General features: G+C 44.0%; 1 protein-coding gene across 1 annotated transcript in view; it reads left to right on the top strand.

The window, feature by feature from the left end:
* The window catches only part of ZAP70 (zeta chain of T cell receptor associated protein kinase 70), a 38,771-nt gene extending 27,874 nt beyond the window's left edge, over window positions 1–10,897 (top strand). The window contains exons 9-13 of the mRNA XM_081959102.1: window positions 1,737–1,943; window positions 3,742–3,934; window positions 7,403–7,543; window positions 9,171–9,283; window positions 10,613–10,897. Coding sequence (XP_081815228.1) covers window positions 1,737–1,943; window positions 3,742–3,934; window positions 7,403–7,543; window positions 9,171–9,283; window positions 10,613–10,703 — 745 coding nt within the window. The 3' untranslated portion in view covers window positions 10,704–10,897. The remainder of the gene's footprint in view (window positions 1–1,736; window positions 1,944–3,741; window positions 3,935–7,402; window positions 7,544–9,170; window positions 9,284–10,612) is intronic.
* Window positions 10,898–12,468: the final 1,571 nt, after the last annotated feature.

Below are 12,468 nucleotides of genomic sequence, written 5' to 3'. Positions count from 1 at the left end.
TCATTCTTATATTTTAATTCATATTTTATTCTACTTCAGGAGTGGTACAGTCAATATGTTCCTTTGCTTTGAGGTCCTCTTCGTGGTTGTTATTTAAAACCCCCACATTGTGTTTTTAGGCAATTATGTAACATTCATTCTCTTTCGTGCAGCTTGCTGTGGTTACTTTTTGTTATATACAGTATATCTTTGATCAAGATAAGAGAGCTAAGTTGGCAGCTATTTTCTGATGGCTGCCGTTTTACTTTTCCCAGAATGCCAGAGATGTTTTGTTTCAAGGCTTGTTTGGGAAATAAAATTGCTCTCATTGGGGGATGACTGCCAAAAATAGTTGATATTTATAGAAGGAAAGAGAACAACTATGAATCACGGGTGTTTGGAGCTATATTCCATTTTTCTTTGGTTTGGAGTGACGTTATATTCATTTTGGGGGTGGGGGTGGGGGTGGTTTGGAGCTACATTCATTTTTAAACAATTAAGGCTCCTCCCATCAACTGTGGAAACTAATCAAGGAAACTGTGGAAACTAATCAAGGAAACTGTGGAAACTAATCAAGGAAAGAAGCAACTTAGAACTGAGGAGAAATTTCCTGACAGTGAAAACAATTAATCAGTGGAACAGAAGTTGCCTCCAGAAGTTGTGAATGCCCCAACACTGGAAGTCTTTAAGAAGATGTTGGATGGCTATTTGTCTGAAACGGTATAGGGTTTCCTGCCTAGGCAGGGGGTTGGACTAGAAGGCCTCCAAGGTCCCTTCCAACTCTACTATTGTATTGTATTGTATTGTATTGTTCCCCACTTTTGCTATCAAGAGTGGCATCTCCCTCCAGGGTTGCTATGATAGAAGTGTTCCAATATTTGAGGGGCTCCTACAAAGACGAGGGGGGTAAATCTATTTTCCAAAGCACCAAAAGGCAAGACGAGAAACAGTGGATGGTAACTAACCGAGGAGAGAAGGAACCTAGAACTAAGGAGAAATTTCCTAATGGTGAGAGCAATCAACCAGTGGAACAGCTTGCTTTCTGAAGTTGTGGGAGTTCCATTAGTGGAGGCGTTCAAAAAGAGACTGGACAGCCAGTTGTCTACAATGGTAAAGAGTGTCCTGCTCAAGCAAAGGGTTGGACTAGAAGACCTCCAAGGTCCCAGCCATTCTGAAACAGATCCCAAAGAAAGTTAGAGATAAAAGAAAAAAATATTCGCTCTTAGCGAATAAAATATACCAGAAAGGGGTGTGGTTTCGATGGCTGTTGCCAGAAGGTATGCTAATATTCTGGGAGGACACGAGAGTTAGAATCAACACGACCACTGAGGCTGAGGCCTTTATGGAAAAAAATAAAGTCCTCCTAGATAAACCTAATGACACTACACCTGACATACAGGACACGGGAGGTGCCGGACCCCTGCTAGGGGGGGGGAGAAGAGGCAACATTGAGAAAACTCAGATCACAAAAATGAACTTGAAAATCTGTGTGATATAAAATGATTGAAATTATCTTAAGATAAAAGTTTATTGCTGACAAAATAGTACTTAGTAATAACAAACTAATGTATTAGTAAATGAAAGTTATGAGAATGGGGGGGGGAGGGCCATTTCCTGTCAAAATTTGTACTTCATCCATTACCCCTTTCCTTGAATATTTTGTTTTAAAAACCAAAATAAAATTTTGTTAAAAAAAAAAAAGACCTCCGAGGTCCCTTCCAACTCTATTCTACCTTCTCATTTTCTCTCCCTTCCAGGAAGCAGATTGATGTAGCCATCAAAATCCTAAAAGAGGGCAATGGAGTGGTACAGCAGGACGAAATGATGAAGGAAGCTCAGATTATGCACCAGCTTGACAATCCTTACATTGTCCGCCTTATTGGAGTGTGTCATGTGGAGTGCCTCATGCTGGTGATGGAGATGGCATCAGGTGGCCCCCTGCACAAGTTCTTGTCTTCCAAGAAGTGAGTCGATGCCATCACATCGTGCAAGAAATTTACAACTTTCCAGGATGTGGGCTTAGAACCATCGATGACCCATCAGTTCAGTGTCGCTGAGATAATCACAGTCATATATTCTGGAAGGGGTCTTTGATGTCCGCTACTGCACCTTTCAGCTCAGTGGGTTGGGAGAGGACCTGGGAGCAGGGGTGGGTTCCGGCTTCTTCTACTGCTGGTTCGCTCAGGGATGCATGTTGGGTGCACTTGATGTGTGCTATGCACGCATGTGCAGAAGTAAAAAATGCTTCTGCGAATGTGCAGAAGCAAAAAAACAAGATGGCGGCGCCTATGGCACTGCCAATAGAACTGGTTCGGGTGTGTGTCCGGCCAAGTTACTACCTACTCGGTCAAACCGGTCCAAACCTCTGCCTGGGAGTCCTGGCACAGTATCTTTCCGCTCAGGGCCTGAAAATCCTCCCTAACAAGTTGTCAAGTGTCCAAATTTTGACCACATGACCACAGGGATGTGTTGTGGCCCACCAGCAGATCTGGCAGCAGATTCTAACAGTGAGGAGGCTGGGGAGGAACATGGGCCAGGCCTTGGGTCGGGGGGAGGCTCTGACGAGGGCTCTGCGTCAGAGGCAGAGTTGGGGCCAGGGCTGTCTGACAGTTATCAGCTGCCTTTGGAGTCGGACATCAGTGGGGCAGAAGAACAGCTGGAGCCTGTTTCCAATGTGCGCATGCACAGAGCTGCCAGGAGAAGGGAACAGCTAAGGAAACAAGGGTCGACTCGGGAGTAAAGGCACAGGTGGGCAGTGAATGGCCCCTCCCATAGAGAATAAAGAGGAGGGAAAGGGGAGTTTGCAGGAGACAATAAGTTCAATTCCTTAGGGTGAAGATCTGTTCCTGACTTCTTACCAAGTAATTGCTGCTACAGCATGGTGTTTTGAAGATATCAGCCTGGCAGCTCTCTAAGCCTGACAAAGGTCTGTAGTTGTGGAATCTCTTGAAAGACTGTTGGCAGGGACTTTGCTGGAGAGGAATTCCCTTTAAACTAAATAAAAGGGGACAAGGAATCGGCTTCGTGCTTTTGGGAAGGCTAGGTCAGAACAGGACGTTGCAACGGTCAAAATGTGAAAAGCAGTCATAAGTCACTTTTTTCAGTGCCAATGCAGCTTCGAACAGTCACTAAACGAATGGTTGTAAGTCAAAGACGACCTGTAATAAGGAAATGAGTGAGGGCAGGGTTATGTGGTGCTTGTAAGATAAACCTTCCATTATCTGGAGTTCTCCAAATGTATTTGGTCTACAAATCCTAGAAAATTAACAAGTGGTCAAGTGGAGAGGTGAAGTGCCAGTCCATAAGGAGCAAGTCAAGTAGAGGTGGTCCTTGACTTACGATCACAACTGACCCCAAACTTTCTCTTGGTGAGATAGTTGTTAATTGAACTTTGACCTATTTTACAACCTGCCTTGCCAGAGTTGTTAAGGGAATCACTGCAGTTGTTAAGTTACAAGCATGATTGTTAAGTGAGTCCGGCTTCTCCATTGACTTTGCTCGTCAGAAGGTCACACAAAGGGATCACATGACCCCCCCCACCCCCCACCCCGAGACATGGCCACTGACACGAGTGCCTGAATTTTAATCATGTGACCCTGGGGATGTGGCAACCGTAGTAAGTGTGAAACAAACGATCCTTCGTCACTTTTTTTCAGTGCTTTTCTAACTTCCAATGGTCACTAAATGAACTGTTGTAAATCAAGGACGACCTGTAAGGGAAAGCACGGTTGTGAGATTTCCTCTCTCTTCGTTTTCCCTTAGGGATGAAGTTCCTGTGAATAACGTGGTCGAACTGATGCACCAGGTGTCCATTGGAATGAAGTATCTGGAAGAAAAGAACTTCGTCCACCGGGACTTGGCTGCCCGAAATGTGTTGCTTGTCAACCAGCATTATGCCAAGATCAGCGATTTTGGGCTTTCCAAAGCTTTGGCAGCTGATGACAGTTATTACTTGGTGAGCAAGAAGACAAGACGGGAAATCAATCCTGCTGTCATTTCAGAGAGACCAATGAAGGAGAACATTTGTAGCTCAGGGTTGGCACGAAGGGGTCCTTGGTGCTCTCTAAGCTTTCTTGCTGACATTTGTATTAATTTTGGGGTTTTTTCCCTATTTTTTCTTCTACTTTTTTTCCAAAAAGTTTTTTTTATTTTTCCCCTTTCAAATTCATTCATAGATATACATTCTTATAATTGCTATTTAACATTTGTCTATTTGTCATTAATCTCTATACTCATTCTCTATACTCATTCTCTCTCTCTCTCTCTCTCTCTCTCTCTCTCTCTCTCTCCCTCCCTCCCTCCCTCCCTCCCTCCCTCTCCCTCTCCCTCTCCCTCTCCCTCTCTCCCTCTCTAGTTTGGATCACTTTCTTGCCACCCCATGCCTCCATCTTATTTTGCAACAACCTTACTCCTTCTATTTCCTCAACCTTCCTTCTCTGCCTTCTTCTTTCCTCCTCTCCTTCCTCCTTTCTTCCTCCCCTCTCTTTCCCCCTCTCCTCCTCTCTTCTCTTTCTTACCCTCTATCCTACTCTTAATTCCCCACCCTTACTTTCTCTTCCTGCAGGCATTTCATTACCCAAACTAAGTAACTGTTCTGACCCAGGCTTCCTTAAAAAGCAAGAAGGAGAGTCTTGGTCCCGGCAAAACCCCTTTTATTTACACGACTGTCAATTCCTTTCATTCACAGTCCGCAAGGCTTAGCCAACAATCTTTCAGAGGAGTGTTTATCCACAAGAACCTTATCCCATTTGGAGAGCTGCCAGATAATTAGTTTCCAAACAGGGCAGGGCAAGGCAAAACCTGGCACAGAGTCTCTTATAGTCACAAACAGAACTTTTCACTCTTGAAGTGACTGAATGAACAAATTGTTTCCTGCAAAAGCCCACTCCCCATTCGTTCCTCTTTTGTTTCCTACGGGAGGGACCAGTCACCTCCAAGGTGTGGTTTTACTCTTAAGTCGACCCTGCTTTCTTAGTTGTTCTTGTCTTGTGGCAGCTCTGCGCATGCACACTGGGAACAGGCTCCAGCTGTTCCTCTGCCTCACTGCTGTCTAGCTCCCACTTTGCCTCCAACGCAGAGCCCTCGTCTGAGCTTTCCTCAGCCCCCAGGACTGGCCCATGTCCCTCCCCAATCTTCTCACTGTCCGATTCTGCTGGCCACCGGTGGGCCACAACAGTAGCATCATCAGTGCTTGTGCATCAGTGCATCACTAGCACTGATGATGTTACCTAGTTTGGGTAATGAAATGTCTGCAAGAAAGAAAGACAGCTCAGAGAGAACCAAGGACCCCTCATTTCAGAGAGTTTTGTTGAAAAGATAAGGAAGGATGATTTCATTCCCACTTTAATGCAAGCATTCCCTGTTCGCGCTTCCTGAATGCATAAAAAATACAGCAGAAAGTCATTTATATATTTTTCTTTATACCTTTTTGCACTTCTGTCCAGTGGTAGGTTACCAATTCTTTTACTACTAGTTCGGGGGCGATTCCATGTGCGATGCTTCTGGGCATGCACAGAAGCGTCCAAGCAGGTGGGCAGAGCCTTCCGGCAACGCTACTACCTGTTTGCCTGATCCGGGCCGAACCGGAAGCAACTCACCTCTGCTTCTGTCCCTACTCTCTTTATCATTTCTCTTTATTTATTATTTATTTACATTTTATTTTTTCAAAGCTGCTCATCCCCCATCTCCCTCAACGAGAGGCTCTTGATTATCAGTTTATGCTGTTTTTTTTAATGTACAGGCTTTGCAAAATGTGATAAAAATATTTGAAAAACAAAACTATCTATCCCGGGGTGTGTGTGATATATATATATTATATACCTAAAGAAATAAACAAATGAATTGGTGAACTCTGTTAAGTGCACCTGTCTGTGTGGGTGCCACAGTAGAGTCTGTCCTATTCAATATCAAAAATCCACCTTGATAGAAATCTATGATGGATACCTTTTATGACCTTTAAGATAAAGCTGCTTCTAGCAGTATCTAGAATTTAGGAGAATTTCAAGAGTTGCAAAGGAGACTGCGTCACTTTCCCCCATCATTTTGTATTTTAGGAGAAATAAGTACCGTATTTTTCAGAGTATAAGACGCATTGGAGTATAAGACGCACCAAAGTTTTGAAGAGGGAAATAAAAAAAAAGCTTTTTCCACTTTGCAAATCTCCCAAAACGGGCCCATTTTTTAAAAGGGCACGCATAGCCTTTTGGAGGCTTATAGAGTGCTCCTGGGGGCTGGGGGAGGGGCAAAATTGAGCATAAAACAGCCTGTTTTTTGCTCATTTCTGCCCTACCCAGCTCCCAGGAACTCTCTAAAAGCCTCCATAAGGCCTTGCACGGCCACTTTAGTGAAGGGGCGGGGCTTCAAGAGGCAAAAAATGCTGTATTCAGTGTTTAAGACGCACCCAGATTTTCAGCCTCTTTTTGGAGGGAAAAAAGGTGCATCTTATACTCTGAAAAATACGGTATGTGCTTGTACGGGTAGTCTTAGATTTGCAACCATTTTTTGTGTATGTTCAAAGTTATAACTGCATTGACAAAAGTGACTTATGACTGTTGATGTGGAGATGTGGAGAATCTAGAAAGAGTGCAGAGAAGAGCAACCAAGATGATTAGGGGACTAGAGACTAAAACATATGAAGAACGGTTGCAGGAACTGGGTACGTCTAGTTTAACAGAAAGAAGGACTAGGGGAGACATGAAAGCAGTGTTCCAATATTTCAGGGGTTGCCACAAAGAAGAGGGAGTCAAACTATTTTCCAAGGCACCTGAGGGTAGAACAAGAAGCAATGGGTGGAAACTAATCAAGGAGATAAGCAACTTAGAACTGAGGAGAAACTTCCTGACAGTTAGAAGAATTAATCAGTGCAACAGTTTGCCTCCAGAAGTTGTGAATGCCCCAACACTGGAAGTCTTTAAGAAGATGTTGGATAGCCATTTGTCTTGAATGGTATAGGGTTTCCTGCCTAGGCAGGGGGTTGGACTAGAAGACCTCCAAAGTCCCTTCCAACTCTGCTGTTGTATTGTATTGTATTGTTTTTCACACTTACGACTGTTGCAGCTTCCCTATGGTCACATGATCAAAATTGGGATGCTCGGCAATTGGCTGATATTTATGACATTTGTGGTGCCCCTGGGTCATGTGATCCCCCTTTGCAGCCTTTAGATAAGCAAAGTCACTGGGGAAGCCAGATTCACTTAACATCTGTGTTACTAACTTAACAATTGCAGTGATTCAATTAAGAAATGTGGCAAAAAAAGGTTGCAAAACAGGGCAAAACACATTTAACAACTCTCTCGCTTAGCAACATAAATGTTGGCTCCATTGTGATTGTAAGTCAAGGACTACATACTTGGTCTTCTCAAATAATTCATCTCAGCCAAATAGTTTTTACCTGGAGAAATTTCCATTCTGTCCTCACCCACAGGCCAAGACCACTGGGAAGTGGCCATTGAAGTGGTATGCGCCAGAATGCATCCTGTTTCGGAAGTTTTCAAGCAAGAGTGATGTCTGGAGTTATGGGGTGACTATGTGGGAGGCCTTTTCTTATGGCCAGAAACCCTACAAGGTGAATATGGATGGAATTGGGGCTTTTGCTAGGGGAGGGCTCAAAAGAGTTAAGGTGTTGCTGTGATCACACAATTTTAAAGAAAGGGGCTGCAATTGTACGATTGTGAAGCCACCTTAAATCAATTTTGTATTTTTGTTATTTTTAAATTGCATTTTATTGCTTTATGTGGGTTTTCTTAGCAGTTGATAAATACATTTTTACTTTTTGGCTCTATCCCATGGGTGCCTCTGAATTAGAATTTGCTTCTGGATGTGTGCAACTGATTCTAGGTTTTTTTGTAAATAGGATTCAGCAAAAATTATTTCCCTCATATGAAGCTTTATTAAGTGTCTGCTGGAGATGGGAAGTAAAAATAGTGTTGGTTAAACACAAAACACCTTTCCAGCCAAAGCACCTATTTCATCATTTTATTTATTTAGTTCAAGTGAGGTACTAATACCACTCTATAAAACCCTAGTAAGACCACACCTAGAGTACCGCATACAGTTTTGGTCACCACACTATAAAAAAGATGTTGAGACTCTAGAAAAAGTGCAGAGAAGAGCAACCAGGATGATTAGGGGACTGGAGACTAAAACATATGAACAATAGTTGCAGGAACTGGGCATGGCTAGTCTAGAGAAGAGAAGGACCAGGGGAGACATGATAGCAGTTTTCCAATATTTGAGGGGCTGCCACAGAGAAGAAGGGGCCAAGCTATTTTCCAAAGCACCCGAAGGCCAGACAAGGAATAATGGATGGAAACTGACCAAGGAGAGATTCAATCTAGAAACAAGGAAGAACTTTCTGACAGTGAGAGCAATCAACCAATGGAACAGAAGTTGCTTTCAAAAGTTGTGGGAGCTTCATCACTTCAGACTTTCAAGAAGAGATTGGACTGCCATTTGTCAGAAATGGTATAGGGTCTCCTGCTTGAGCGGGGGTGGGTGGGAGGGTTGGACTAGATGACCTATAAGGTCCCTTCCAACTCTGTCAAACTGTTAATCTGATAATTTTCTAAGAATAGCTTCAAGGTCTCTTACGAAGTAGGAAGTTGAATTGGTCATAAGGGTTTGTGTGTTTTCTTATTTAAGAGATGCCCATCTTACAAAATATAAACCTGGGAAGCTAACAACAATCAAACCCATATAACATATTAAGAAATACACCCTTTCTAAGAGACAACCAAGGCACCAAAACATTTTACATCAGATACTCATGTGCTGGGCCCAGCACCCGGTGGAAGTCCCAGGTCTCCATAGCCTTCTTGGAGGCCAAGAAAGTAGGAGCCCTCTGTCTTTGGGGAGGGTGGGGTTGTATCGGCAGTAAGGAAGATGACTTTGATGGAAATATTGCCTAGGCAAAAGGAGCCAAAGCATTTTTTAAAATTCTACAACAGCCAGAACACATTAGTAAACAACTCAAGGCCACACCTCCCTAATTCACAAGACCATAAGAAGGAGAAGGAGGCACAGCACAATCAGACTTGCAAAACTCTTATCATAGCCAGTGTCAATCAAACTAGTTTTAGCTTCCCTGTCCACTCGATTTCACAGTCTGGTCTACTTTAGTTGGGCTGACTCTAGTGGTTTGCCAAAACAGATGCTCAGCTTCATTGACCAATCTCTCTCTCTTTCCCTTCTAGAGAATGAAAGGACCCGAAGTCATAAAATTCCTTGAGGAAGGGAACCGTATGGCCTGTCCATCCAGCTGTCCAGTAGAGATGTACAAGTTGATGAATCTATGTTGGACTTTCAAGTGAGACCATCACCTCCTCTTTCGGTTTGGCAGCAGAGGCATGCTAAAAGTCCCTCAGCCAAGGAGGATCATATTTCTAGACTCAGAAAACATGCTTTTCTGTACCGATAAAGGAGAATATTTGTAGCTCAAAGCCAAAATGAGGAGTCCTTGCTGTTCTCTGAAGTCAGTTGTTTTCTTGCAGATGTCTGTAGAGATTCCCAGTCATCCAGGTCATGGTTGTCCCAAAGATGCTTTTTTTAGAGGGCATGAAAAAAAAGCATCTTTGGGATTTCCTTGCAGATGTTTCATTACCTGATGATGTTACCTAGTTTGATAATGAAACATCTGTAAAAAGAAAACAGCCAAGCTCAGAGAGCACCAAGGACCCCTCATGCTTCTCTATTGCAGTGTTTGTCTTTTGGAACACAATCCTCCCTATGATTTTGCAAAGCCTTGAACCCTGGAAGGGTTCCCACGCATGGGGACGGAGGGTTGCAAAATTGTCCTCTGGATGTTTTGTCCTTACCTGCAAACACCTCCATGCTAGAGACAAGATTTCATTGCAGAGGGAACTTTGCAGGGGTGGGTTTCAACATTTTTTACTACCGGTTCTGTGAGCGTGGCTTATTTTATGGGCGTGGCTTGGCAAATTCATGTTTCAGATTGGAGATGGGAAATAAAATATGCTGTAAAACTTTTTTTTAAAAAAGACCAAAGAAAGCAGCAACCTGAGCTGCGCCGAGCTGAACGCAGGAGAGCTGAAGGGTCCGAAGAGTGCGTGGTTTTGTTCGATGCCTGTGAGCTCCGGGAGGGGGAAGGGGGAGGGCAGCAGCCAAGTGAGCAAACCAGCAATCTGCAGGCTGCCTCAAATCTGCAGTTTACTTGTGAGCACCTTGCTCACGAGTAAACTTGCTCACGAGTAAACTGCAGATTAGAGGCAACCAGCAGATCCTGGCGTGCTCACTTGGCTGCTCGCCCCCCCCTCCCCGGGAGCTTCCAGGCAGCAAATGAAACTGCTGCCTCCTGCCTCCATGCATTGAGGAGGCAGGGAGGCTCGATCCCAATTACGAGGCAGTGGTTATGAAGTCTCGAAGTCCATGCTGCTTACCTGTGTGTAGGCACTAGGAGGCAGTTGTGTGGATACACGTGACAAAGACGAGGCAGGGGAAGCATCAGAGCGAGCCAGTTTGGGGGCGTGGCCAGCCAGCCATCCCTATCAGTTCGGCCATCACTACCAATTACCGCTACCGGTTCTCTCGAACCGGTCTGAATTGGGAGCCACCCACCTCTGGAACTTTGCAATGTATTTCTCCCTTATTTCTGACGTGTCTACTTTCTTGTCCCCAGAGTGGAAGACCGCCCAAACTTTGCTGCTGTGGAGACACTGATCCGCACGTATTACTACAGCATTGTTGACAAGAAGGAAGAGAAGTTGTAGGGAAAAAAAATGTGATGGACTCGTGAAAACGGCTGGAAGGCACATGTGCCCATCGCCTCTGGCCAGCTTCAGCATTTCTGAAGGGATGATGTGCTGCAGAGCTCCATTTTTTTCCGCTCATTCAAAGAATCTCCCTCTCTCTCCCTTTTTACTTGGGACAGCAGGATGCTGTCGGCGTCCTTTATACGGTGTGTGTGTGTATCAGGGGTGGTATTTACTTACCTTCCCTACCAGTTCGCAAATGTGAGCGCGAATGTGCCTTTTTTTTGCTAAAAAGGGCCTAAATGGGATGCTGTAGAGCCAGGACTGCTGGGCGTGGCCACCCACGATTTCCACTACCAGTTCGGGCGAATTGGTCCAAACTGGTAGAATACCACCTCTGATATATATTGAAGAAATCATAGGGAACACTCACCAAGGAAATATCTTGGGTGCAACGTTTACCTCCCAGCTTTTCTTATCTGTTAATGAGACCATGGGGATTAGAATGTTGTGAGAGCTCCCTTGGGTAAGGAAAGGAGTTTTAAGTTGGGGCCATTTCTGTTTTATGCTTGTTTTTGTTGTTCTTCCTATCTATTTGTTGGATTGTTGTTCCTTATTTCGGATCGGAATGTACAAAAATGGGAATTGTATATGCTGCACAGGATCATTTCGATTGGATGATTGGCTGATCAACACTGTAAAATAAATAAAAATGAAAAGCATCCATTTCTCCTCTATAGTGCCTCAATGGTTGCTCCTTTGCAACAGACAGAATGACAGAGTTGGGAGGGACCCTAGAGGTCTTCTAGTCTAACCTGCTGCTCAAGCAACAAATTCTATACCATTTCTGTCAGATGGTTGTCCAATCTCTTCTTTAAAACCTTCCATGTTGAAACACCCACAACTTCTGGAGGCAAAGCTGTTCCACTGATTAATTATTCTGTCAGGAAATTTCTCCTTAGTTCTAATTTCCATCCATCGCTTCTTGTCTCACCTTGTCCTACCTTCAGGGAGTTTTCAAAATAGGTTGACCCCTTAAATATTGAAACACTGCTATCATGTCACTGCTAGTCCTCCTTTTCATTAAACTAGACATACCCAATTCCTGCAACTGTTCTTCATATGTTTTAGACTGCTGGATCTTAGGGGCAGTGAGTCTGGCAGCTTCCCTACATCTGCTCCCATTTGATGCCTTAGGATTGCAAATCCCAGAATGTTGGTAACGTAGAAAAAGCAGACGCAGACAGGAGTAAGGTTGTGCTGGGAAGGCCACCTGATGGAAGGCACCCTGATGGGAAGGGCACCCACCCAGAGCATTGTTCGGGGCTCCCTTTTATTGTCAAACTTCTCAGAATAGCAAAAGCTCATTGGACAGAAAATACACTTGGCAACTATTGATTGGTTTACAGATGCATGCTTTTCCTCATGGACACCTCATGGACACTACATGATCACTTCATGATATAGATACGTGACTCTCTACTTAGTTAATATTTTGCTGCATGGAATGTGATGTCTACGTGTAAATTCCATTGTACCTTCTTGTAAGCAAAAGATTAAGAGGAAGGAATGTGGACTTTGACTGATTAATCAATGTGGTTTGCCAACTACTGATTAACCAATTATCCCCACACCAGAATTCCTAATCAGCTGTCCCAGACAGAGGGAGGGCAATTGGAAAGTGAGATTGGTCACAACAAAAGGGTATGACAGGCCATCCGTACCAGTGGTGGGATTCAATTTTTTTTTACTACTGGTTCTGTGGGCATGGCTTTGTAGTTGT

The sequence above is a fragment of the Natrix helvetica genome, assembly GCF_964273705.1.
Source record: "Natrix helvetica genome assembly, chromosome: 1".
Lineage (NCBI taxonomy): Eukaryota > Metazoa > Chordata > Lepidosauria > Squamata > Natricidae > Natrix > Natrix helvetica.
Note: the sequence above shows the minus strand (reverse complement) of the source record. Positions and strands in the feature narration are given on the sequence as shown.